The sequence below is a fragment of the Magnolia sinica genome, chromosome 18 (assembly GCF_029962835.1).
Source record: "Magnolia sinica isolate HGM2019 chromosome 18, MsV1, whole genome shotgun sequence".
NCBI classification, from domain to species: Eukaryota; Viridiplantae; Streptophyta; class Magnoliopsida; order Magnoliales; family Magnoliaceae; genus Magnolia; species Magnolia sinica.
In genome coordinates, this window is record NC_080590.1 from 13,628,620 (window position 1) to 13,652,946 (window position 24,327).

At 40.0% G+C, this 24,327-nt stretch overlaps 1 protein-coding gene across 4 annotated transcripts in view; it reads left to right on the forward strand.

Moving 5' to 3' along the window:
• The first annotated feature begins 12,007 nt into the window (after nt 1-12,007).
• Nucleotides 12,008-24,327, forward strand: part of LOC131233222 (non-specific lipid transfer protein GPI-anchored 9) — a 49,076-nt gene continuing 36,756 nt past the window's right edge. For 2 of the 4 annotated variants that reach the window (XM_058229868.1, XM_058229869.1), the window contains exons 1-2: nt 12,008-12,360; nt 12,937-12,966. In XM_058229868.1, coding sequence (XP_058085851.1) covers nt 12,048-12,360; nt 12,937-12,966 — 343 coding nt within the window. In that variant the 5' untranslated portion in view covers nt 12,008-12,047. Of the gene's footprint in view, nt 12,361-12,936; nt 12,967-16,001; nt 16,334-20,654; nt 20,968-24,327 lie in introns of those variants that run through there. The other 2 variants (XM_058229866.1, XM_058229870.1) reach the window with 2 other exon arrangements.

The window sequence follows — 24,327 nt, forward strand, 5'->3', positions numbered from 1 at the left end:
TTAAAATGTTCAGCTTGGACTAAGACAATATTGAAAATTTGGCTCCTGGAGAGAATAGCCAACGCACCTACTTTAAAAAATAATCACAGCTGTACTGTACCTCTTTCTTTTGTAATGTTTCTCGTTTGTCTTCTCCTCTACAGGACGTTTCCTGTAGAGGGATGTTAGTAGCTTTCACGATAGCATCTAAGACCAGCCACGGAAAGACGAGGATGCCCTCACGTCACCGTCCTTGCGAGGCTACGAAATTAGTGAAGGTAATGGCTGTGATGAGGGTATTTTAGTAATATTTCAGATATGGAGTTATTTGCTACTCTGGCAGAGCACGAGGGTTGATATACATGACTATTTAGGCTATCTAATACATGGAACCAGCTGTGGATGGATAAAAAGCAAAGAATTTGCATTTAAAAGATAATTTTAGCCAACTGAATTTTTCCATCGAGTTTGGAGATGGACCACTCACTTAAAAAAAAAAAAATCTTTAACCGTATAGTTGCTAGCCATTGTAAGGTTAGGATTGCTTGATTAATGTGATTTTCAATATGTGTTCCATCCACGGTGGAGCCCACAATTTGTGGACCAGCCATATATGGAACACAGATTAAGCCGCTCTAAATGATAGAAGCTACTGGGGATAGGTCATAACCTCAAAATAAGAAAGATGACTTTTTCTATGGTGGATAGGTGACGGTCTAGGTCAGTCACAGGACTTTTTCTATTATATAAATATCGACTATGCAATTCTCATCCATTCATCAGATGGATAAATATCAGAGCACACTCAAAAGTGGGTGCTGCTTGATAGATAGTCTAGATAAACGCTAGAGCTTTTCAGGTATAATCAGATGAACCTTACATTTCAATGGCCATGATTTATATATTCATTGGTCAAGATCATCCAATCAAAGTGCCTTGAGAGGGATGGGAAAGCAAAGGTGGGCCCCTCGTGATGGATGGTACAGATCACCAATCGAACCTTTTCTAGTATAATAAGCAAGAATCATCCATTTTCTAGAATTGATCATATGGTTAAGATAATCAAATCACCGGTTTTATGTGCCCTAATCATTGGTTGCCTGTTATTTTCAAAGATCGATTTAATTGGAAGATTTAGCTCTCCAATCGAAATTGGGGAAAATGAATGTTACCAATTACTAGAAAAGGTCACCATTGATTTTGATTGTCTATCAAAGAGTTAATGAAAATTTTAAAAAAAGGACAAATTTTTGTTAAATATAATTTCATCTAACGACAAATCACTTTTAATTAGAGTAGTAAAGCAATGTATACAAGTATTCTGAATATTTAAAGTAAATGGTTTGTAAAAGTTTGTAGCTTTGTTATTTGCCCTTATTAGTGTCACCTTATGAATTTTATTGGAGAAGCTTACATGGTATCCTTTTTTACTAAAGCTAGTCTATACTTTATAGAAAGATTGTAATGAAGTCCAATACACATTGATTCAAATTTGCATACAGGTCTCACCGCAAAGTTATATATATTCACAATGACACACACACACACACACACACACACACACACACACACACACATATATATATATATATATATATATATATATATGCCCACCGGCCCACTTGTTTTCAAGAGAACCCGTGAAAACTGTTTCAAAACTCATCTCCCATGATATGAGCACAAAACCGTTCATGTGATGCAGCACCTCCATAAAAACCCTAAGGCTCAAATATCACCTTGATCCAAAACTTTGGTGAGCCATGGAAAAAGAGAGACAAATCAAGAGAGGAAATTATTTCCTTTTGCCATGACCCACCAAAGTTTTGGATCATGGTGAAAATTGAGCCATAGAGGTTTCATGAGGTGCTGCATCACATGACTGGTTCAGATTTTGCACTCATGTCATAGGAGATGAGTTTTGAAAAAGTTCTTACAAGTTCTGGTGAGACCTGGTGCACAAGTGATCATTACTCTCTCTCGCTCTTATATATATATATATATATATATATATATAACCTGGTGCACAAGTGATCATTACTCTCTCTCGCTCTTATATATATATCTATATATATATCTATATATATATATATATATATATATCTATATATAATATATATATAATATATATTGATGTATTCAACTCTAATACTAAGACTAAATATACACTTTGTAAGTGTCTTAAGCTTATTTGATGAATTCCAAGGATAATATGTAAGGCTTTGTGGTAACCTTGAGTGACTAAAATGTCTTCAAGAAGAGGTAGTGTAGTCAACCTCAGAGATAAAATTCATCGGGTGAGTCATACAGGTTCTGTTTTTATAATAAATTTAAAAATTAAAATATACTTTAATTTTATAAAGTAGATAAAAATATACAGTGTCATTTAAAAAAATAGTCATCTAGATTAATGCTAAGTGGGAGGTGTTAGCCTTAGAAAACCTAGGATCAAATCTTTACAAGGACATTGCGCTTGCCTGCAACGTTAGTTGTAGGGTTGTTTAGATGCTTTTTAGTGCTTTAGTAGCCTTTATCTTTTTTACACTTGCTTTAGACCCATTTAGGCTATTGTGCTCTTAGGGAGTGAGTTAGCATATTGCTAGAAGTTTATCTATTGGCATCTAAGGATCTAGTCGTGATGTTAATTGAGTGTGCGGGACGCATAGTTGTATACATACTATTGGTCACAAATTGCACGTGGATATCATTGGGGTAATTAAGATATAGATAACAATAGCATATGTCGTCATGTGACAATAATGTCTTATTACTATGTAACTGTCTCTGTTCAAAAGAGATAAATTGCTACAAGCAAATGATCATGTCTCTTTATAGCAAAATGGTTATTGTGTGCGATTGGGTACATGGATATTTTGAAGAGATAAAATGGTCTATCCAAGTTATGTCTTTCTAAGGTGAACACCATATCTCTTTGAGTTTTATATATCTTGACATTATACTCTAGATATTGAACAACATTTATAAATGCATCCATTCATAGCATTATACTTTAATCTTTGCCCTTTTGCTCATCCTTTTAAGATTGTTTTTATGAGGTATATCGATGTTAACATTTGGAGATATGTTCAACACTTAGATGTGTAAGTTTTATATTGAATTATAAATACGTGAGTTCATTATATTATGAAGACATTTTACGATCTTCTTTTGCACTTACCATAATATTTAGAAAAGGACAACAAATGTTTTAGAATATTAGCCATTTGAATCCAGTCTTGAACCTACAATTTTGATATTTCATCACTAATTTTTTTATTTCTTTCAATGTGTATTATAAATTTTCTTCCTTTTAATAATCCATTCATATAAAAACTAATAGTTTATAAACGAGTAACTGAAATGTTATTGTGAAACTTTTTCAAGTGAGTCATCCATTTATTACATAAGATAATAGTCCAAATACAAGCATTTGAAATGTAAATTAATCCATCTAACGCACAAAACATCTCCTTTCTACTACACATAGTTATTGTTATGGGTAAAAATGGACTAATCAGATGAATAAACCCGAAGACTATGGATTGCTTGAGGCTCGAAAAATCACCCCGACCTTAGCCTCAGGTGTCAACCTTGGCTTCGGGTACCAACTTCAACCAAAGAACTCAACCTCAGTTACCAATTTTGGAGGTCAACCTCGAATACCGACCTCGGCCTCGGGAATCAACTTTGGAGGTCGGCCTCGAATATTTATCACCACTTCGAATCAAATATACCTGCAGTATATTAAAAATTGTCCTCCTAGATATTCGTGAGGATCTTGGGAAATCAATTATGACACGTTCGGAGGAAGATATCTTCCGTAATACAATTACCATGTAAGAGTCATTGCTATATATACCAACGCCTTCAAAATGCTATAAATATGTACTCTACCTACGGTGAAAGGTACACAAAATCTCTCACCTAAAACCTTTTAAAACTACTAGACTAGATTCCTAGCTTGACTTTGGCATCGGAGGGTCCCTTGCTCTACCCAGGGTCTCCTTTGTCTTCTTTATGTGCAAGTACTCGAAGGTCAGAAAAGAGTAGTCCAGATTTTTGTATCAACAGCTTGGCGCCGTTTGTGGGAACGACATTAAAGTCTTCCTGCTTTACCAGAAAACCACAATGGTGAAAAGAAAGAAGAAAGCTCTAGCTGTCATTTTGTAGTCATCCCAGCTTTTCTTGAATCATTAGCCTAATAGGGTGCCCAACTCTACCAGCAGTGAGCTGACTCTACTCCCCTAGTGCTTGCTCCTCGATCCCGCACCCGGGGCGGTTGATTAGTTTCCTTAGAGAACTGAGTCGAAACCCTAAATAAAGACATGAATTGACTCATGCAACTCTTCTAGAGACAGAATCCACCCCTTGGTCGCGATGCAAAGAAGGGTGATACCACTGCCCCATCTCAAGCACCGGCCAACTCGCAGAAAAGAAGCAACCTCCTAAGTAGCCAGCCTATGCTTCTTCCCACACTTCGGGAGCAGCCATGCTTGTAGACTCCAACCTGTGCCCCGCGCCTAAGAGGAAGAGCTTTGAAAAAGCCCCTGAAGCAGTGGCCAAGAACGAGGACCCTTGGGAGGCAGAGCTTAGAAAAATTCGAGGGCAGATCAACGACATCAGACAAGCCTACCATGTTCGAATAATAACTTCAATAAATGCATGTTAGAAGAACTTAAACCACCATTCACTAACGACATTATGGCATCTCCGCTTTCGCTGAGGTTCCGAATGCCGCAGATGACCCCCTACTCTGGAACTGTTGATCCGGCCAAGCACCTCAAGTCCTTCAAAGCCTGGATGGAGCTTCATGGAGCCTTGGACCCCGTAATATGCCGAGCATTCTCCTTGACCTTATTAAGAGCTGCTTGGCAGTGGTTTAGGCAGTTGAAGTCGAGGTCCATCAGTTCCTTCTCACAGCTCAACAAAGCATTGCTTACACAATTCATTGGTGGGAGAGACAGAAGAAAGCCATCAGCTCATCTTCTCACGATCAAGCAGAGGGAGGACAAGTTGTTAAGAGACTCCCTCATCTGTTTCAACGCCGAAGTTGTCCAGGTCGACGATTATTCCGATCAGATAGTTCTGACTGCCATGGTAGCTGGATTTAAACGAGAAAAGTTCATCTTCTCTATTGGTAAGAACCCTACAACTACTGTTGCCAACTTACTTAACCAAACTAAAAAATATTCCATTGTCGAGGAGCTCTTTAGTTGACGAAGAACTGCTCGAAGAGAAAATAAATCGACTGAGGATAGGAAGCGAAAGGAAAAAGGAGGGCCCTCTACCGTTAATGCCAAAAGAAAGAAAGAGAAAGACCAAGACCGAGGCTAACGTACCTCGATATTAAATACTGAGGAGCGCATCGACTGACCAACCTACTTGACTAAGAGAGACCTCCTTTTTTTAAAAGGAAAAAAATGTGCTCGTTATTCTACTATTGTATTTTCTACTACTTTATAGGCTTCTACAATAAAAGAACTTCCTCATTTTTGGGAAAGAAAATTATTTTAAATGATTTCTCGACTATTTGAACTATACAGTCTATTAGGACTTCATTTAGTGTAAGGGAAAAATAGTCTTCAACCAGTCATCTGACCCATAGAGAAGAGGTCAGACCACTAATTAGTAGCACTACTTGGACTGTGTGATCTACAATAATGACTTTCCTTATTATAATGAAAAAAAAGTCTCTGTACTGAGTACTCAGCCTACTATTATGGGAACAACTGAGGACTTCTCTCAGTTGAAGGAAAGAAAAGTCTCTCCTATTAATTCTACCGTGCACGATCTACCACTCAACAATCGACTTATTGATCTTAGCCCTACTCCATCCGACCTCTCGACTTCTTTGGCGCAAGTTGTCACACAATGTCAGTCCACACTAACTTACTTCCCGAGCTTCTGAAGAATGCTCGGAAGTAGGGGGTTACTGTTATGGGTAAAAATGGATTGACTAGATGAATAGACTCAAAGACTATAAATTGCTTGATGGGCGAAAAATCACCCCGACTTCGGCCTTAGGTATCAACCTCGACCAAAGAATTTGACCTCGGTTACCAATTTTGGAGTTAGCCTCGGATATTGACTTCGACTTCGGGAACCAACTTTAGAGGTCAGCCTCGGATATTGACCACCACCTTGGAATCAAATACCCTTGCAGTATATTAAGGATCATCCTCCGAGATATTTACGAGGATCTCGAGAAATCAATTACGACACGTCCGGAAGAAGATATCTTCTTAAATACCTAATCACCATTTAAAAGTAATTGCCATATACGCTATCAACCTCAAAAAGCTATAAATAAGTACTTCACCTATAGTGAAAGGTATGCAAAATTTCTCACTAAAAACTCCTCAATACTACCAGACCCAGATTCCTAGCCTGACTTTGGCATCGGAGGGTCCCCTGCTCTAGCCAGGGTCTCCTTTGTCTTCTTCTTGTGCAGGTACTCAAAGGTCAGAAAAGAGTGAACTAGATTTTTGCATCAATAGTTATTACACTAAAAAAACCCATATGTTAATGTATTCCTCATCAATAACATTACACAATAATAGTCTAGTAAATACTTCGGCATTTAAAATAATACCACCCACTACATTTATATTTATAATAACTATACATGTTTCAACTATAGCATTGACTACACGATTTGTAGTTCCTCTTCCACATTGCCCTTTGGGCATAATTTTCCTATCCTTAATTTCCAAACCCTTTACCTCTCTGACTTTTACCACCTCAATCATGACATTTTCCCTCTCATTTTTGAAGCTTAGATTTTAAAAGTGCTTTTTAATATTCTTTCATATTTCTGATTGATTTATTGCTCGTGGACCTACAATGATCCTATTAATTCCTCAATAGTTTTTAATATGTATTCAAATTTTTTCATGACCTCATTATCTTTCATCTTTTCACCAGTTTCCTTCATACCATTCGTATGACTAATCTGCACGTGCAATAGTCAAAAGTACATTTTGATTTTTCCAGCTCCAAAATCTAAAAACATAGTAATAATGTTTGAAAGCTTACTCTTTTAACCTTTTCAACTTCTTTGTAGGAATTTAAAAAAATAACTTAAGCTTTTTTAGTTGTTCCCAGATTGGTACCTTTTAAAATATGGTCACATCCCCTGTTTGATGTGTAAAATAGAGAGCCTTTGAATCTTGCTCACAAATTTCCATCAATGCTTCATTGAGAGACTTGATATCCATTAGTTTTACAAATCCACAATTAATCGATGACATCCCAAATCTCCTCGTACCCAAACAAGACTTGCATCTAGATCCTCCAATGCTCGAAGCTCTTTCCACGAATTGAATAATTTTCCAACACCATCAATCAATAAGGGCGTGTTTGGACAGGCCCATCCCACGGGATTAGATTGTAATAGGGTGGATTGCATTCAATGATGGCTGTGTCAGTGGATTGCAGGCAATCCCATGGGATTGCTAAATCCAGGGAATCTACCACCAAGTATGTTTGGCCCGCCTGGTCAATCCCGGGATTACGCCCAGCCAATCCCTTCCAATTTGTTCATCCAAACATGTCCCATGCAAAAATCATGGGATTGGGTGGGATTAGGAAGGATTGGGTAGATTTCAAGGTAATGATGGTGATGTCAGTGGATTGCTGGCAATCCCATGGGATTGCTCCAATCCAGGCAAAATTTCATCGTGCTTGTTTGGCACGCCCGGCCAATCCCGGGATTACTCCTTCCAATCCCTTCTAATACAATCTAATCCAATCCAGCCTGCCCGGCCAAACAGGCCTAAAAGCTTGAACCAAGCTCAAACTTTAGTAACTAAAATCTCATAGCAACAAACACTAATAAAAAAATGGTCAAGCTAAAAAATAAACTTGCACTATTGCAACTCTATATTAAAACAACACATCCATGGATCCAAAATCCAAGCAATGATCAAACATATATACATGGTGGTCCAACCAATAACAATTAGCTGGTACATCCAAACATGACCTTAGGGCTTGGGTAGACCTTTCGAATGCAAGCAAAATTGTTTTTTGGACAGACGTTTGGCTCGTGCTGTCTTGGATAGGCTATCAATCATTATGGTAGATTGGACTAGCTATCATGTTTGAGACATGGTGTAAAAATAGAACGTGGTTATGTGGGGAGCTTAAAATAGATGCTCATATAATGACATTGACATATGGGCATGCAGACCACTTGAAGATTAGTAGCGTCTAAACATGACACTTGAAGGTTAATGACTATATTAGCCTGTATCGGCCCAAAACAGCCCTATAGAGGGGTGACGTGGGCTATACCGGTGGTGAACAATACCATACCGGCTGACTTAAAACCTTGGTGAAAGGAACCATGGACACCTTGGCTTCCCTCCGCAGGTATCCGAATGGCCAGCCATGAAGTTTGTGAGCATGGCCTCAAATTCAACAGGACTAATAATTTAATTCACATTGTTGGACCTTTCTCCGTCTATAGACCATCATAATAAAGCCGACAAAGCGACATTCCCGCCATCATGCGCGGCGCCGCGCGCACCCAACGTTTATAAAAGGGTAGTCAGGTAATTTCTGTCCAACGCGAAGTCTTTCAGTCCGAGGGATAATCCGATGGGATGGGGATTGGGCCTGCCCCTTCCAGGAAGGAGTGGGTACTGATTGGGAAAACGGATTGGGTAGTACCCCTGCCACCAGCCAATGGCTGATGGTCGGTGCTCTGTGGGTCCCACCATGATGTATGTGTTTCATCCATGCCGTCCATTTATTTTTCTAGATCATTTTATGGTAAGAGGCCAAAATGAGGTATATCCCTATCTCAAGTGGACCACATTACAGGAAATGATGTTGAATGAACGTTGATCATTAAAAACTTTTTGGTGGCCATAAAAGTTTTGGATCAAGTTGATCTTGTTTTTTCCCTTTATCTGGGTCTATATGACCTAATCAACATATTGGATGTCAAATAAACAATACAGAAGGCCTTAGGAGGGTTTTAATAGTGGATATCCGATCAATATTGTTTTCCGTGGTGTGGTCCACCTGAGATTTATATCCCTCTAATTTTTGGGGTAAAGCCCTAAAATTATTTGTAAATGGATGAACAGAGATGAAACACATACATCATGGTGGGGCCCATAGAGCACTGACCACCAGCCACCGCGGGGGAGTAGCCAATCCGTTTCCCCAGATTGGGGCTCCGTGGGGTTTATCATCTATGCTGGCCATTCATTTTCCAAGATTATTTTAGGGTATGAGCTCAAAAATGAGGCAGATCCAAGGCTCAAGTGGACCACACGGTGGGAATTGAACGCCCACCGTTAAAACCTTATTGGGAGCAGTAGAAGTTTTGACCAAGCTGATATATGTGTTTTCACTTCATCCAAGTCCATGTGACCTTCCATGTGATCTTATGAACAAGTTAGATGGTAAATCAACATCACAGTGGGCCCTAAGAAGTTTCAACAACGGGTGTCGTTATCACCAGAGGTGTACATGAACCGAGCTAGCTCGGTTAGCTCGCTCGTCTCGACTCAAAAAAGCTCAATTTGACGTAGTTCGAAGCTGAGTTCGAGCTGGCCTAGCTCGACTCGACTCGGATCGAACCCAGCTCGAATCGAACTCAGATCGAACCAGTTCGATGACGTAGTTACTTTGATATTGATGTTGCTCAACAAATGTTTGATGAAATGACTCAAAAAAGTGTGGCCGGTGGCAAGGAAGGTATGTATATGAAACTAATACTCTTTTTTTTTTTTTTTTTATGTTGCTTAGAAAGCGTTTGATAAAATACCTGTAAAACCATTATTGTTGTCTCAAATACAATGAGATTTTGAAGGTGCAATCCAGGTGTTTGTGATAATGCTGCAACGGCAAACTCGGTTCGATCTTGGCTCGAATTGGCCCAAGATGCTGACCGAACCGAGCTGAGCTGACCAATAAGGCTTGAGGACCGAGCCGAGCCGAGTTCGAGCAGAAGTCAGCTAGTGGCCAAGCCGAGTCAAGTTGAGGCTAGCTCAACGTGGTTCAACCGGATGTACGCCCCTAGTTATCATCACTCGTTCCTGTAGTATTTACTAGAGCTTTGAATACGCCTCAATTTTGGGCTTATACCTTAAATAGATGTGGAAAAATGAATGGACGGCGTGGATAAAACACATGCATCACGGCAGAGGCCATCCATCCTGGAAAGGGTAGGACCCAATCCACGTCCCATCCGATGCTGGCTTGCAGAGCCCAAAAGGTTGCACAGTATTTCTAGCCTTTGAGTTTATACGGGATCGGCCTTTCATGGTTCTGTGGTCCAAACCAAGCCCTGCTGCTATGGGTGGGCCACCCATGAAATATCTCTCACCTAAGAGGGAGGTTCAAGAACGAAATCATTTCAACGTTTCACGTTCACCGAACAAAAGTTCAAATCAGGCGCTTCAAATCCCAAGGATTCTTTCTTCACGGGTCATGATCCATGAGGTCGGTCACGTGAATATTTTGGATTGTTGAACCATGGCCCCACCTGTTCAAACCTAATACGTGAACGTACTTCACAAAAACGTGAGTCTTTACTCCTCACAGTATATATGGGGCACATGGTTTGGTATTCAGACCATTGGCCATTGATCCCTTCAGTGGTAAGACAATCTTGACCGTTCAGTTTGTGGAAGAAAGACAGCTAAAAGGTATGATTCAAGGATAATATTCAAGTCAATCAGGTCTTGTGATTGATTGTTTTAGATCTTCCCATCTAAACCGGGAATTCTTCATTCCCGGTGGGAATCAAAGAACAAATGGCTAATGCTAACCGAAACATAGGTCCGACTAGTCAGAATTGTCCGCATATCACACAATCTCTTGTATTCGGAAGCGGATTGGCTGATGTACCACACACCAGCTATATAGCTGTTGTATTGAAGTCAGCAACTGCTGTGGGTCCCATCATGAGGTATGTGTTATATCCAAACCGTCCATCCATTTGGCGAGATCGTCTTAATGCTTGAGCGGAAACATAAGACAGATCTAAAGATCAAGTTGACCACACTATAAAAAGCAGTGGGGGATTGAACATCTACCATTGAAACCCTTTTGGGGTTCACAGAAGTTTCGGATCAATATGAAATTTGTTTTTCGTCTTCATCCATGTATTTGTGACCTTATTAACAGATTGGATTGAAAATAAACGTTATGGTAGGCCCTACAAATTTTTCAACGGTCAAAATCATCATCCTCGCTGCTATTTTTGGTGTGGTCCATTTGAACTTTGGATATGATTTATTTTTTGTATAATGCTCTAAAATGATCTCTAAAAGTGGATGAACAGTATGGATATAATAAATACATCATTTTAGGCCCATGTAACTTTGATCTCCTTTGAACCGTTCGTACAACTCGGAGCGTCGGCGCTCGTCTTCGCACGACACGTACCTACACCAGCTATATAGCTGATGTGTGGTACACCAGCCAATCCGCTTCCTTCTACTTCTAGAATACCCTACATGCTATTCATCTGTAAGTAAGAAGTTATTAAACTACCAATTTACAATTGCTTGCGTGGGCCCACCATGTCATGTGTATGCAATCTAATTCACTCATTATATGAAATCCATTACCCCAAATATATGAAATCCATTACCCAAAATCAGGTTTATACGATCATTAGGTGGCCAACACCATAGAAAAAACGGACAACCACTCAACGACCTCAAAATTCATCTGCTGGCCCACATGATGGTTGGATAGATCTAACCTTTGGAACGTCCAAATTTCCTAGTAGGGCTACCCTGATGAACAGTCTGGATTCCTCCCACACTATGGTGGGCTCCGCGCGTAACACTTGTAGAATAAGCTGCGACTGTTCGTGGTCTTTTGCTGCCTCGGTGGTCAAAAGACAACATAAAAATGAAAAGCTACAAAAAAAATTGTCATCTTTAAATAAGAATAGCTAACTAAGAAAAATATTAATAAATTAATATTTGTTGGAAAAATCATCTCTAAAAAATCTATAAATCACCCTAGTGGGTTGGTGCTACAGAGAGAGAGAAAGACAGATAGATAGAGAGAGAGAGAGAGAGAGAGAGAGAGAGAGAGATATGGCATTTTCCAAGGGCAGTGGTTTTGTTTCGGTGTTGGTGTTGGCAGCGTTGGTTTCGGTGGGGGTTGTGACGGGTCAGAACGCGCCATCATGCGCGGCGAAGCTTGTACCATGCGCTCAGTACCTGAACTCGACCAAGCCCTCCGAAACGTGCTGCACCTCGATACGAGACGCCGTCCAAAACGACCTTGAGTGCCTCTGCAACCTCTTCAATAGCCCCGATGTCTTCAAATCCCTCAACATCAACATCACGCAAGCACTTGAACTCCCCAAGCACTGCGGCGTCACCACCGATGTCAACCTTTGCAAAGGTTTCTTTTATTTCTCCCGCGTCTCTTTGTTTTTTTATTGGATGATCCAGACCGTTCATCTTGATGGTCTAGCGTTGTAAGGGCTACATGGCGACGATCTCGCTCATCGTAGATCTTTCATCACAACCTTATGTACGGACGCAATTAATCTCTGGTCACTGAGATTTTTTGCATTTGGCGTATATGAGGTGGGAGCTTCTAGATGAACGGTTTAGATGATCGCGTGGTGAGACAGGGATGAGCGTCCTTACCGTTTCGGTTTGCCATTTTCCCTTTCTTAAATGGCAGGCGACGCATCATCCGTGCTCGTCGCTAAATATAAGTCGATCCAGGCAGTTCAATTTCGGGCCCTATTGTGGATGATGCATTGTCCGGAAATCTACTTATCTTGGTAGTCTGATATGGCCGTCGAATTCCTCTGCTGGCCACTTTATTCAACCATCGATGGCCATGTCTTCGACTATGCAGAAAGTGGGCCCACGATTTAGACGGTCTGGATTGACCTATGTCCTAATGTGCTAGGAGGCCTAAGCTAGAGAAAATTTTGTGCTGATTTTTTCTTTTTTTTTTGGACAGCCCCTGCTCCCACCGCCGGTGGACCTCCAGGTACGAATCTCCCTCCCTCACACACGAGAAATGCGAAGCGGCACGTGTGGACGAGGTCCGGTTAGTTCTTATAGTGGACAACGCCTGGCGAAAAATTAGGAAGGTCCGGTGATCAGGTGTGCTCCACAGACGAAAGATTGACGGCTGGAAATTGACCTAGGGCCACGAACATCTTGTACTTGTGGCGAAGCCTTTCACCGGACCATCCTGGTTTTGAGTCCGGATCCTCTGTTTGCCGACTTTCCTGCCTTTTCCTCGTTTGCTGAATAGTGATCGGTCAATCTCAATTATCGATGCAATTACATGATCATACGGTCCGATTAGATTGCAACAACCACAATTTTGCTGCTTGACGCAAACAGAGGATCCGTATTCCCTAGTTTTAGATCTACATCAATTACGAAGCGCGTCTCACTAGATGAACGGATCGGATTTCTCAGCCACTCCTTAATTGCTTGTGGAGGCGTACTCCCAAAATGGATACACTCGCAGCATGCCATGACACGACAGATCTTTCAAACACCATCCTAATAAGATGAAATTTGAGGCGATCCACCGCATGTAGCCATTCATCAAGTGACCGTACCTTGCAGATGACCTGGCCCAGAAATCAGAACGGTCCATATAATGATCTGCATTCGTATGGATTCGTGGCCAAGCTGATTAGTGGACTCGCTTAATTTTGGGTCAGGGATATTCGCCCATCTGGCATGTGTATGATGTTCCAGCAGATCATCAGGTCCCCTAGCCCAAAAATCAGGCTGGTCCACGTATCAAGGGGCACACATGTTCAATGTCTACGTCTGGCCCACCTGATGAGAATACCAGCCGAAGTTTTTTAATAGGCATCTTCGTGGTGGGACCCACTTAATAAATGGTCCTTGGTCCAAACCATTCATCTGGTGGGCTTCGGTCCAGAGTGGATAATTTCCCAGTTGGGGAAGAATTCCCCAATTCAGAATGATGGATCGTTCGATGGGGTTCCTGGAGAACGCCTCCATACGCAGTGGGTCCCGCCCTCTGAAGTCTGAACGGTCTGCATAAGGTGCCCCGTGTGAAGTGTCATGTTTGTGGAGCACACGGTTCACAATATGGAGAAAATGATGTGTACCCTCTTTCACCGTACACGTGGCAAGGGATCAAGACCGTCCACCCTCTGGCCTCTGTCCGCAATTGATAAAAGCCTCACAAATCTGGCAACGGTGAATTAAGCATTTTGATATGAAGGCCACCAATCAGATGGATGGGATCGTCCCGTTCCAGATGTCTAGCTACTGTGAGCTAACCAAAGAATGGTCCAGAAGGCGGAACGTCTAGTGATCTTGTGTCCGCTTTGCCCTGTGTGATGTGGTAGCGTCTCCATTTGGTACTATTTCTCTGAAATCCGTATGCTGACTTTGCTAGGCCCACCTGTGATGGGGTTTAAATCAGAGGCCGGGATTTACTGGCTCAATCCATGTTGTGACTCTTTGTCACAAGGGCCACCGTAAATGCAGATGAATTTAGAAAAGCGAAAAAAAATAAATTGAATGGTTCACAATCAACTTTAAAAATCAAAAGGTGAGGATCACCGTTGAAGTCACAACAATGGGATAATAAGTTATTTGCGATAGTAACAAAAATAGGGACGGTCAGGATCATGGGAGAATCCCTGAATGCGGGATCCATCCAGTTGGTGGCTATGGACGTGAATTACGTCCTACCCAGCGGCTCTAGCCACAAACGGGCAGCTCTGATTTATACCTGTTTATACATGCCGTCCATCCCTTGTCTCGTCTCATTCTAATGTATGTGCACAAAAAATGAAGCAAGATCTGCCGATAAAGTGGACCATACCAAATAATAAGCTTCAATTGCATTAAATGCAAGTCATTTTTGGTGGAGTCAACTTAAGCATTGGATCCACCTGATTTTTCTTTTATAAAAAACAAAATTCTCAACTTTTCTTATTAGGAGGTGTTTGTCTTAATGTTTTAAATATCGACAATATTGGCCGATATATCCCATGATATATCTTGTATTCTACATGTGTGATATGAAACACACTAGTCAGATATATCACACATGTTCGATCGGATATATTATGGATTGAGAACTTCAATTTTAAGATTTCGAGGAAAATGATTGAGTTGTAGAAAATTGAAAAAATAAATCAAAATAAAATATATATGTAATCTAATCTAGTGATTCTTCTTTTGCTTTTGAATGTATTGCTTGTGTTTTCATATATTTTCTTACATTTATAAATTATTTGAATAGACTTTGAATATACTTATATTAATTTAGTTAGACAACGCATAGATTATGACCCCATACAAAGAAAGCTTATCATGTGTACTTGTTTTTTGTAATGTTTTGATTTGTAAATGTGTATTGATATCTTTTTTAACAATTAATGAAACTTTATTGAAAAATTCGACCAATTTTTACTATTTCCTCATGTTTTCAACAATAGCGATACATTACGCGATATAACCAATATATCCCATGTGATAATCAATACGTATCCGTATTCCAAAGGTGCGATACATAACGTGATACCGATATTTCGAACATTGATTTGTCTACATTCTTTTTTTCAATTTTTATTAATTTCTTAGTACTCTTATTTTCCTAGTTTTTGCTTGGAATGATTTCCCCTACTAAAACCTATAGAAAATGTTTCTAGTAAAAGTTGGGAGAGTTTGATAAGTCAATGGCACACTAAGGGCTCATTTGGATACCACTAAATTAGTCTCTTTTTTTATTTTTTCTACTCGCAATGGTAAATGAGTAACTTATTTGAGATAAGTACCTTCGATTTATGATCAATTATAAATAAATTTTTTTTATTATTTAAAGTTATTTAATTACTTCATTTTAATAAGTAGAAATCAAGATAAGCTACTTAAGGTAGACATAACGTATCTTAAGTAACTTAAAATCCAAACGCTCCCAAAGTAACTTAGGATCCAAAGTCTCCCTGAGTGAGAACTAGACAATCTCAACATCTCCACCTATAATATCTAACCTGTCTCAAAAAACTTACGTTACAGGTACTCCAGGCAGCGACAATGGCGCTAATGGCATGGCATGGATTGGAATGTCCGGTTTGGCTGGTTTGCTTTTCCTTTGGACATCTATAATGATGTAGAAGGTGCTTGTTAGCTACGCTAGCCCTTGGCTATTCCCTCCTATTTTAGATGACGTTGAATTATCTTCACTCCGGGGATTTGATGGCCAAAATGTCAGATGTGAAGATTATGTTATGTTTGTGTTTTCTCTTTTTTTTTTTTTTTTTTTTTTTCAATTGAATTCATTTGGATAGTGATATAGGGATGATTTTGTTACTTTTGCTCTATTATTAAAATTTTAGCACCCTTATTTATTTCATGTATGACTGTGGAGATTTTAATTGGCATGGATTAGGAACGATCATGTGCATTAGATGTTTTTAAGGCAGGTGGTTTAATATACGGGCTACTGCTGTGAGTGCATAGCGAAAACAAATCAACATAAATATAAATAGAATTTGGAATCCCGTAATCAACAATGGATTTATGAGAACCCTGATCACTATTTATGTGGGATCCATTAGTAGCTCAATCGGATAAAGCAAACCTTCAGCAGATCGTGCACTCTTTCTAGAAATTTAGAGAGAGATCAAATTTTCTCTTACAAAATCAAAATCAACTTCATTAAATGCATTTACATAATTATATGTTATTTTAAAGCTAAGAAACCTTAATTTTATTAACCATCTATAATTTTCAATCTTAACCATCTATTTCAATCACATATATAAATCAATGACTAAAACACATTTAATGCATTTTCAACTTGCAGGCTTTCAGTAGACGTAGCTCGTTCAAACTGTACTAAAGCAAACTCCATAAGCTATTGGCCAATGATACAATTTTGTTTTCGGATTCTTTGATATCGGAAAAAGCGGCCACAAAAAAAGTTATAGAAATATTAAGAAAGAATTTTTAAGCAAATAAAAACCAGCACAAATTTTGTTTATGAAAGTTACACATGGTTGGAGCTCTGCTATGAGACTGACTCTTCACATGGGATGCACAATGGTGAATGAGTTCATAATCACAAGTCCTCTGGTGTGCTTGCTTGTTTGGAAGCTTGTAAATGGAGGTAATTGGGTAATGAAATTGGAGGTAAATGAATTGGGATTAAATGACTTGCTTAATTGTGTTTGGATATAGGTAAATGAAATACATTTAAAAATTAAATATTCTGTTTAGATAAAGTAAATGGGAGGAATTGGAATGTATTGAAAATTTTTAATATATTCATCAAAATATGTGATATCTCAAATCATCTTTAATATTTTAAATTACTGTATATATGTATAATAGATTAGTAGCCTAATGACACTTTTGTTATTAGTGCTACTCTCCTTCTATTAAAAAGTAGTCAAGAAAGGCATTTCATTTGGATTACATGAAATCCTAATATTTTGTTGAGATATCAAAACACACCAGTATATACACACCAATATATATATATATATATATATATATATATATATATATATATATATATAAAAATATAAAATTTAATTTATCTTAAATTTAGAAATGCTAAAGACAAAAAGTAGCTACTTAAATTTGAAATACCCTCATTTATCACCAAATCTAAGATGCCAAGCAACCCAACTGCTCACAACTATCATGGGCTCACTCATATGTTCAGTCCAAATAATTACACTGTCAAATCTAAACCATTGATCATGTAGGACCCACTTAATAAAAACTTATGCTGTTTACATTGTAGTTTGGACCATACACTTTCAAAGCATCTCCTTGTGGCTGAATGCTGCAGCTGAGCATTTGCTGATGCCATGGGCATACAAATGTGGCATGCATGTGTGATATCGAGGTCCAGTCCAAGTGGGCCCCACTATGAATGTGCACTATCTGGGCCACGTCCCATCGAAGAGGGGGTTCAATCATTGGCGAAAAGGACACCAACAAAATAAATGCGTTAGTCTTCACCACTCACAAGATGGGGTACATGGTCTGATATCCATGATAAGACAATCTTGACCGTTCAGTTTGTGGGAGACAGCCAGCCTGCTAAAAGGAAGGAAATCGAGGATAACATTCAACCCAATCAGTTCTTAACATTGATTGTTTCGGATCTTTCCATCTAAATGGGGAATTCTTCGTTCCCGGTGGGAATCAAAGTACAAATGGCTAATGCTGACTGAACCACAGGCCAGACTGGTCTGAATTGTCCGCATATCAGGTGATTTTTTTGTATTCAGATTCAGGTGCCAGTTCTTCGCTTGTACGTGTAGAATACTCTACATGCTATAAATCAGTAAAAAGCTATTCACCTTCATGTAAATGTTATTCACCTACTCATTGACAATTGCATGCATGGGCCCACCGATGTCATGTGTATGCCATCCAATCCATTCATTACATGAAACCCACCAAGATGACGGAAAGCCCCAAATTCAGGCTTATCCAATCAAAGTGACCACGACCCAAAAAATTGCAAATTCACCTGCTGGTCCACATGATTATTGGATTAGCCTAATCTTTGGAGCATCCAAATACGGCTACCCTGATGAACGATTTGGATTCCTCCCACACTATAGTAGGCTCCACGCGTAACACTTATGAAATAAGTTGCGACTCTTTAGGACGTTTGGCGTCTCTGCAAATAGGAGTATTTTGGCTTATTTCTAAAAAATTAAGCTTTTAGATTGTTTGGTAAAACTTTAATTAGGAGGCTTATTTATTTAGAAATTAGCAAATAAGCTTTAATTTTATAAGTTGCCAGTGAATTACTTTTTGAAAAATAGTTTATTTTAGCTTAAGTGGGTACAATTTTCAGCTAATTTTTAAAGTAGGCCCCCTAATTCTCTTTACAATCTCTTCAAAGTAGGCTCACATGATGAATGACTCATATTGAAGGTGGGCCCCACATTAATGGTCCACATCAAAGGTGGGCCCACATAATGCACGGTCACATCAAGGGTGAGCCCTGCATGCTGGATGGCCTGCATCAAAGTGTGGCCTCACATGATGGACGATCCACAACAAGCGGGCCCTACCTGATGGACAGCCACATCAAATGTGGGACCAACATGATGGATGATTGAAATTGAATGTGGGATCAAGTCGTGGAAGGTTGACATTAAAGGTTGGCCCACATGATGCATGACCCATATTGAAGGTTGGGCCCCACATGATGGGACAGTCCACAATAAAGGTGGGACCTACATGATGAATGGTGGACATCAAAGGCGGGCCCAAATGATAGATGGCTCGGATCAAAATGTGGCCCCACATGATGATGGACCGTCCACATCAAGTGAACCCCACATAATAGATGATCTCCAACAAGGTGGGACCCACATGATGATGGTGGACACCAAAGGTCGGCCCCTCGTGATGAATGACTCATATTGAACGTGAGCCTCACATGATGGATGGGCCACATCAAAGTGTGGCCCAACATAACAGAATATCCATATCAAGTGAGCCCCATTTGATGGGCGGTCCACATCAAAGGTGGGACCCACCTGATGGAAGATGGTCATTGGAGGTGGGCCTACATGATGGTTAGTTGACATCAAGGTGGGCCTACATAATAGACGAAGTGGGCTTCACATGATGGATGACCCACATCAAAGTGTGGCCCCTCGTAATGGATGGTCCACATCAAGTGGGCCCCACTTAATGGACGGTACACATCAAAGGTTTCGCATGATGGATGACGCATATCCATGATCCGCATAAATGGTGCACCCCACGTGATGAATGGTGGATATCAAAATTGGGCCCCACGTGATGGACAATCCACTTTGAAGGTAGGGCCCACAATAGGGACACATCAAATGTGGAACTCACGTGATGGGCGATGGGTATTGAACATTGAGGGGCCCCACATAAAGGATATTTAGCATTGATGGTGAGCCCACATGATGGATGGGTTACATCAAGGTGGGCCCCCAATGATGAAATGGTCCACATCCAAGACAGGCCTTGCATGATGGATGACCCACTTTACAGGTTTTGCTCAAACGTTGGATGGTCCATATCAAAGTTAAGCTCCATATGATGGACTATCCACATCCAATAATATCTGACATGATGGATGTCCAAATGTTTTAAAGCGTAGTCATTCAATCTTTTGCCATTTTGGGCACGGTCTATTTACGGTGAGATCCACCAAAACCACGATTTGAATTGCTCTTGTAACGAAGCTTTGGTGATTTTTAAAAATGATATCAACTACTCTTTTAAAAAAAAATAATTTATTTAAATGTTTTGTCAAATGTGTTTATTTTAAATAATAGCTTCTTTTTTCTTTTTTTTCTTTTTTGAAGAAGTAATTTTAAACAAGAGAGAGAATAAAAAGGGCTTCTTAGAGTAGTTTTTCTTTAACAAACTCTTATTGAATTAGAGCAGAGATGCCTAGCGACCACTCTCGTGTAGTTTTGCCTCGGTGCTAGCCAAAAGACATCATAGAAATGACCGACCAGGGAAAGCTACAAAAAAATGTTCTCTTTAAATAAGAGAAGCTAACAAAGAAAAATATTAATAAATTAATTTTTGTTGGGAAAATAATCTCTAATAAATCTATAAATCCCACCAGTGGACAGGTGCTACAGAGAGAGAGAGAGAGAGAGAGAGAGAGAGAGATATTTTGGCGTGTTTGGTGTTTGGGTGGAAGAGATGGGATTTTCCAAGGGCAGTGGTTTTGTTTCGGTGATGGTATTGGTAGCGTTGGTTTCGGTGGCGGTTGTGTCGGGTCAGGAACTGCCATCGTGCGCGGCGAAGCTTCTACCATGCGTTCAGTACCTGAACTCGACCACGCCCTCCGAAACATGCTGCTCCTCGATACGGGACGCCATCCAAAACGACCTTGAGTGCCTATGCAACCTCTTCAACAACCCCGATTTCTTCAAATCCCTCAACATCAACATCACGCAAGCCCTTCAACTCCCCCAGCACTGCGGCATCACCGCCGATGCCAAACTCTGCCAAGGTTTCTTTTATTTCTCCCCTGTTTCTTTGTTCTTTTTTTTTTTTTTTTGATGATCCAGACCGTTCATCTTCATGGTATAGCGTCGTAAGGGCCACGTGGCAACGATCTTGCTCATCGTAGATCTTTTCATCACAACCTTATGTAGGGACGTTATGAATCTCTGATCACTGAGATTTTTGCCATTTGGCCTATCCAAGGTGGGAGCTTCTAGATGAACGGTTTAGATGATCGCGTGGTGAGACAGGGATGAGCGTCCTTGCCGTTTCGGTTTGCCATTTTCTCCTTCCTTGAATGGTAGGCGACGCATCATTCCCGCTTGTTGCTAAATGTAAGTGGATCCAGGCCGTTCATTTTCGGGCCCTACTGTGGATGGTGCATAGTCCGGAAATCTACCGTTTTTAGCCGTCTGATATGGCCATCGAACTCGTCTGCTGGCTACTTTCTTCGATGGCTACGTCTTGGACTATGCAGAAAGTGGGCCCACGATTTAGACGGTCTGGATTGACCTGTGTTCTAATGTGCTACAAGGCCTAAGCTATAGAAGATTTTCTGCTGGTTTTTTTTCGAGGGAATGCTACGAGGGTAGTCATATGACTAGTTTTGAAAAAGATTCCGAGCCAAATTATCCTTGTACTTTTGTCGTTAGTTGCACGGTTTTGAGTGAAGAATAACCTACGTCTATTCGATTATGAAAAGGTAATGCGGACGGTTGTTACTGGGTTTATTGAATTTTAAATCTAATTCATGGTTTTTTTTTTTTTTTTTTTAAGTCTTTTATTTATATGGAAATATATTAAATTTTTAGTGACTTATCTCTTTGTGACCCACAAAATTTGATAACTTATAATGTTGTTCGTTCAATACGAATTACTTTCCTATGATATGGTCAATGTGGCTGGCGGATATTAATCATGCTTCCAACCATGGCCTTCCATTAAATTTCGACCTCCTTAGATAATGTATATTTAGTCCGTAGCTTTTGATCTATCTTTAATAGTAAAGTAAGTGAACATACAAAAACATCGATGCTTAACACATTACAACCTCGATCCTTAACATATCACAACCTTGAACCTTAACCTCGACCCTTAACACATGACAACCTTGACCTTGATAACATCAGACCCTTGTTTTTTTTTTTTTTTTTTGGGTTAGCTTGTTAGTACAACCCATGTCAGTACACACACTCTTTGTTAGCCACCCCTGCTCGGGAATCGATACCAAGACCTCAAGTGTTGAAACGAGGTATCTCCACTCAATCTACCAATTGAGCTATGGATCTGGGTGTGATAACATCGACCCTTAACACATAAAAACCTCAACCATTAACAACACATCATAATCTCGACTTTCAACTCATGGCAATTTCGACCCTTGATATATGACAACCTCGACTCTTAACCCTTAACACTATAAGGATACTGTTTATGAGGTCCACCATCGCATAATTGTGGAATCTACTACATCCATTAACTTTGGAATTTCATGGAAGACCATGATTAGAAGTATGATCAACATTCGTCAGCCACATTGACCACATCACAAGAAAATGATTCATATCGAACAAACATCATTATAAGTTATCAAATTTTGTGAGCCACAAAGAAATTATGATAGAAAGAAATTAACATAATTTCATATAAATAAAAAGATACAAATAAAATAAATGAATTACATATAAATTATGGAATCTCGATAAGAATTTCCATCCATGTCAGTTTTTTTTTATTGGATATGCCTTACCGTTTCATTCACTAAAAAAACCATACAACTACTTATCCTAGGATAATGGGAATTTGGTTTGAAAAAACTTTTTAAGACCCGTTGTATAAATACCTTTAGAGTATTTGGAACTTTATTTCTTTGTAAGGATTTTGAGAGTAACACAATGCTTACAGTGGACAATGCCCACCAAAAACTTAGGAAGGTTCAGTCATCATGTGTGCTCCACGGATGAAAAATTGACGACTTAAAATTGACCTAGGGCCCACGAACATATTGTACTTGTGGCGAAGCCATTTACCGGATCGACGAGCCTCGTTTTAGATCTGCATCAAGTATGAAGCGCTTCCCACTAGATGAGCGGATCGGATTTCTCAGCCACTTGCTAATTGCTTGTGGAGGCTTATGCCCAAAATGGATACACACGCAGCAAGCCATAACAATACAGATCTCTCAAACAGCAATCCTAATAAGATGAAATTTGAGGCGATCCACCGCATGTAGCCATTCATCAAGTGACAGTACCTTGCAGGTGCCCTGGGCCAAAAATCAAGATGGTCCATATTTTTTTTATTGTTTATTTTTTATTTTGATTTGTACTGACACGCACACACCCCACACACTCACGCTAGTGGAATTTCACCACATATGGGTACTTGAACCCTTGACCGGGAGTTGAAACTCCTGAGAGTCTACCACCCAAGCAACAGGAAGGACCATATCAATGGTCTGTATTCATATGGATGCATGGCCGACCTGACCAGTGGACCAGGCCTGATTTTTGGGCGAGGGATATTCGCCCACCTGGTATGTGCATAATGTTTCACCTATCAAGTGGGCACACGTTTTGAGAAAACATCAACAGTCCATATTCAATTTCCATGTGTGATCTTTGCATACAAATGCTAGGTTGGCATTTTCTGGCTAACGCAAGTCCTAACCATTCATCTGGAGAGCTGTGGGCCAGGGTGAAAATTTTCCCCGGAGTTGAAGAAATGCACAATTCAGATGGATGGTTCAATGGAGATTTTGGAGAACGCCTCCATACGCAACGGGTCCCGCCCTCTGAAGTCGGAACGGTCTGCATAACGTGCTAACGTGCCCCCGTGTGAAGTGTCATGTTCATGGAGCACACACGGTATAAAATCTGTCGAAAATGATGTAAGCCCTCTTTCACCGTACACGTGGCCTCTTCCGCAGTTGAAAATAGCCCCACAAATCTGTCAATGCTGACCATCAACCGTTTAAGCATTTTTATTTGAAGGCCACCATTCAGATGGATGGGATCGTCCCGTTCTAGATGTCTTGCTACTGTGAGCTAACCAAAGAATGGTCCAGACGGCGTACGTCTTGCTATCCTGCATCCGCTTTTTCCTGTGTGCTGTATGGTACCATTTTTCTGAAATCCGTTTGCTGACTTTGCTAGGCCCACCTGTGATGGGGGTGAAAATCAGAGGCCGTGATTTTCTGGCCCTGCCCATGTTGTGGACTCTATGTCACAAGGGCCAATGCAGATGAATTTAGAACAGGAAAAGAAAATTTTGAACGGTTCACAATCAACTTTAAAAATCAAAAGGAGAGAATCACCATTGAAGTCGCAACAATGGAATAATAAGTTATTTACGATAGTAAGAAAAA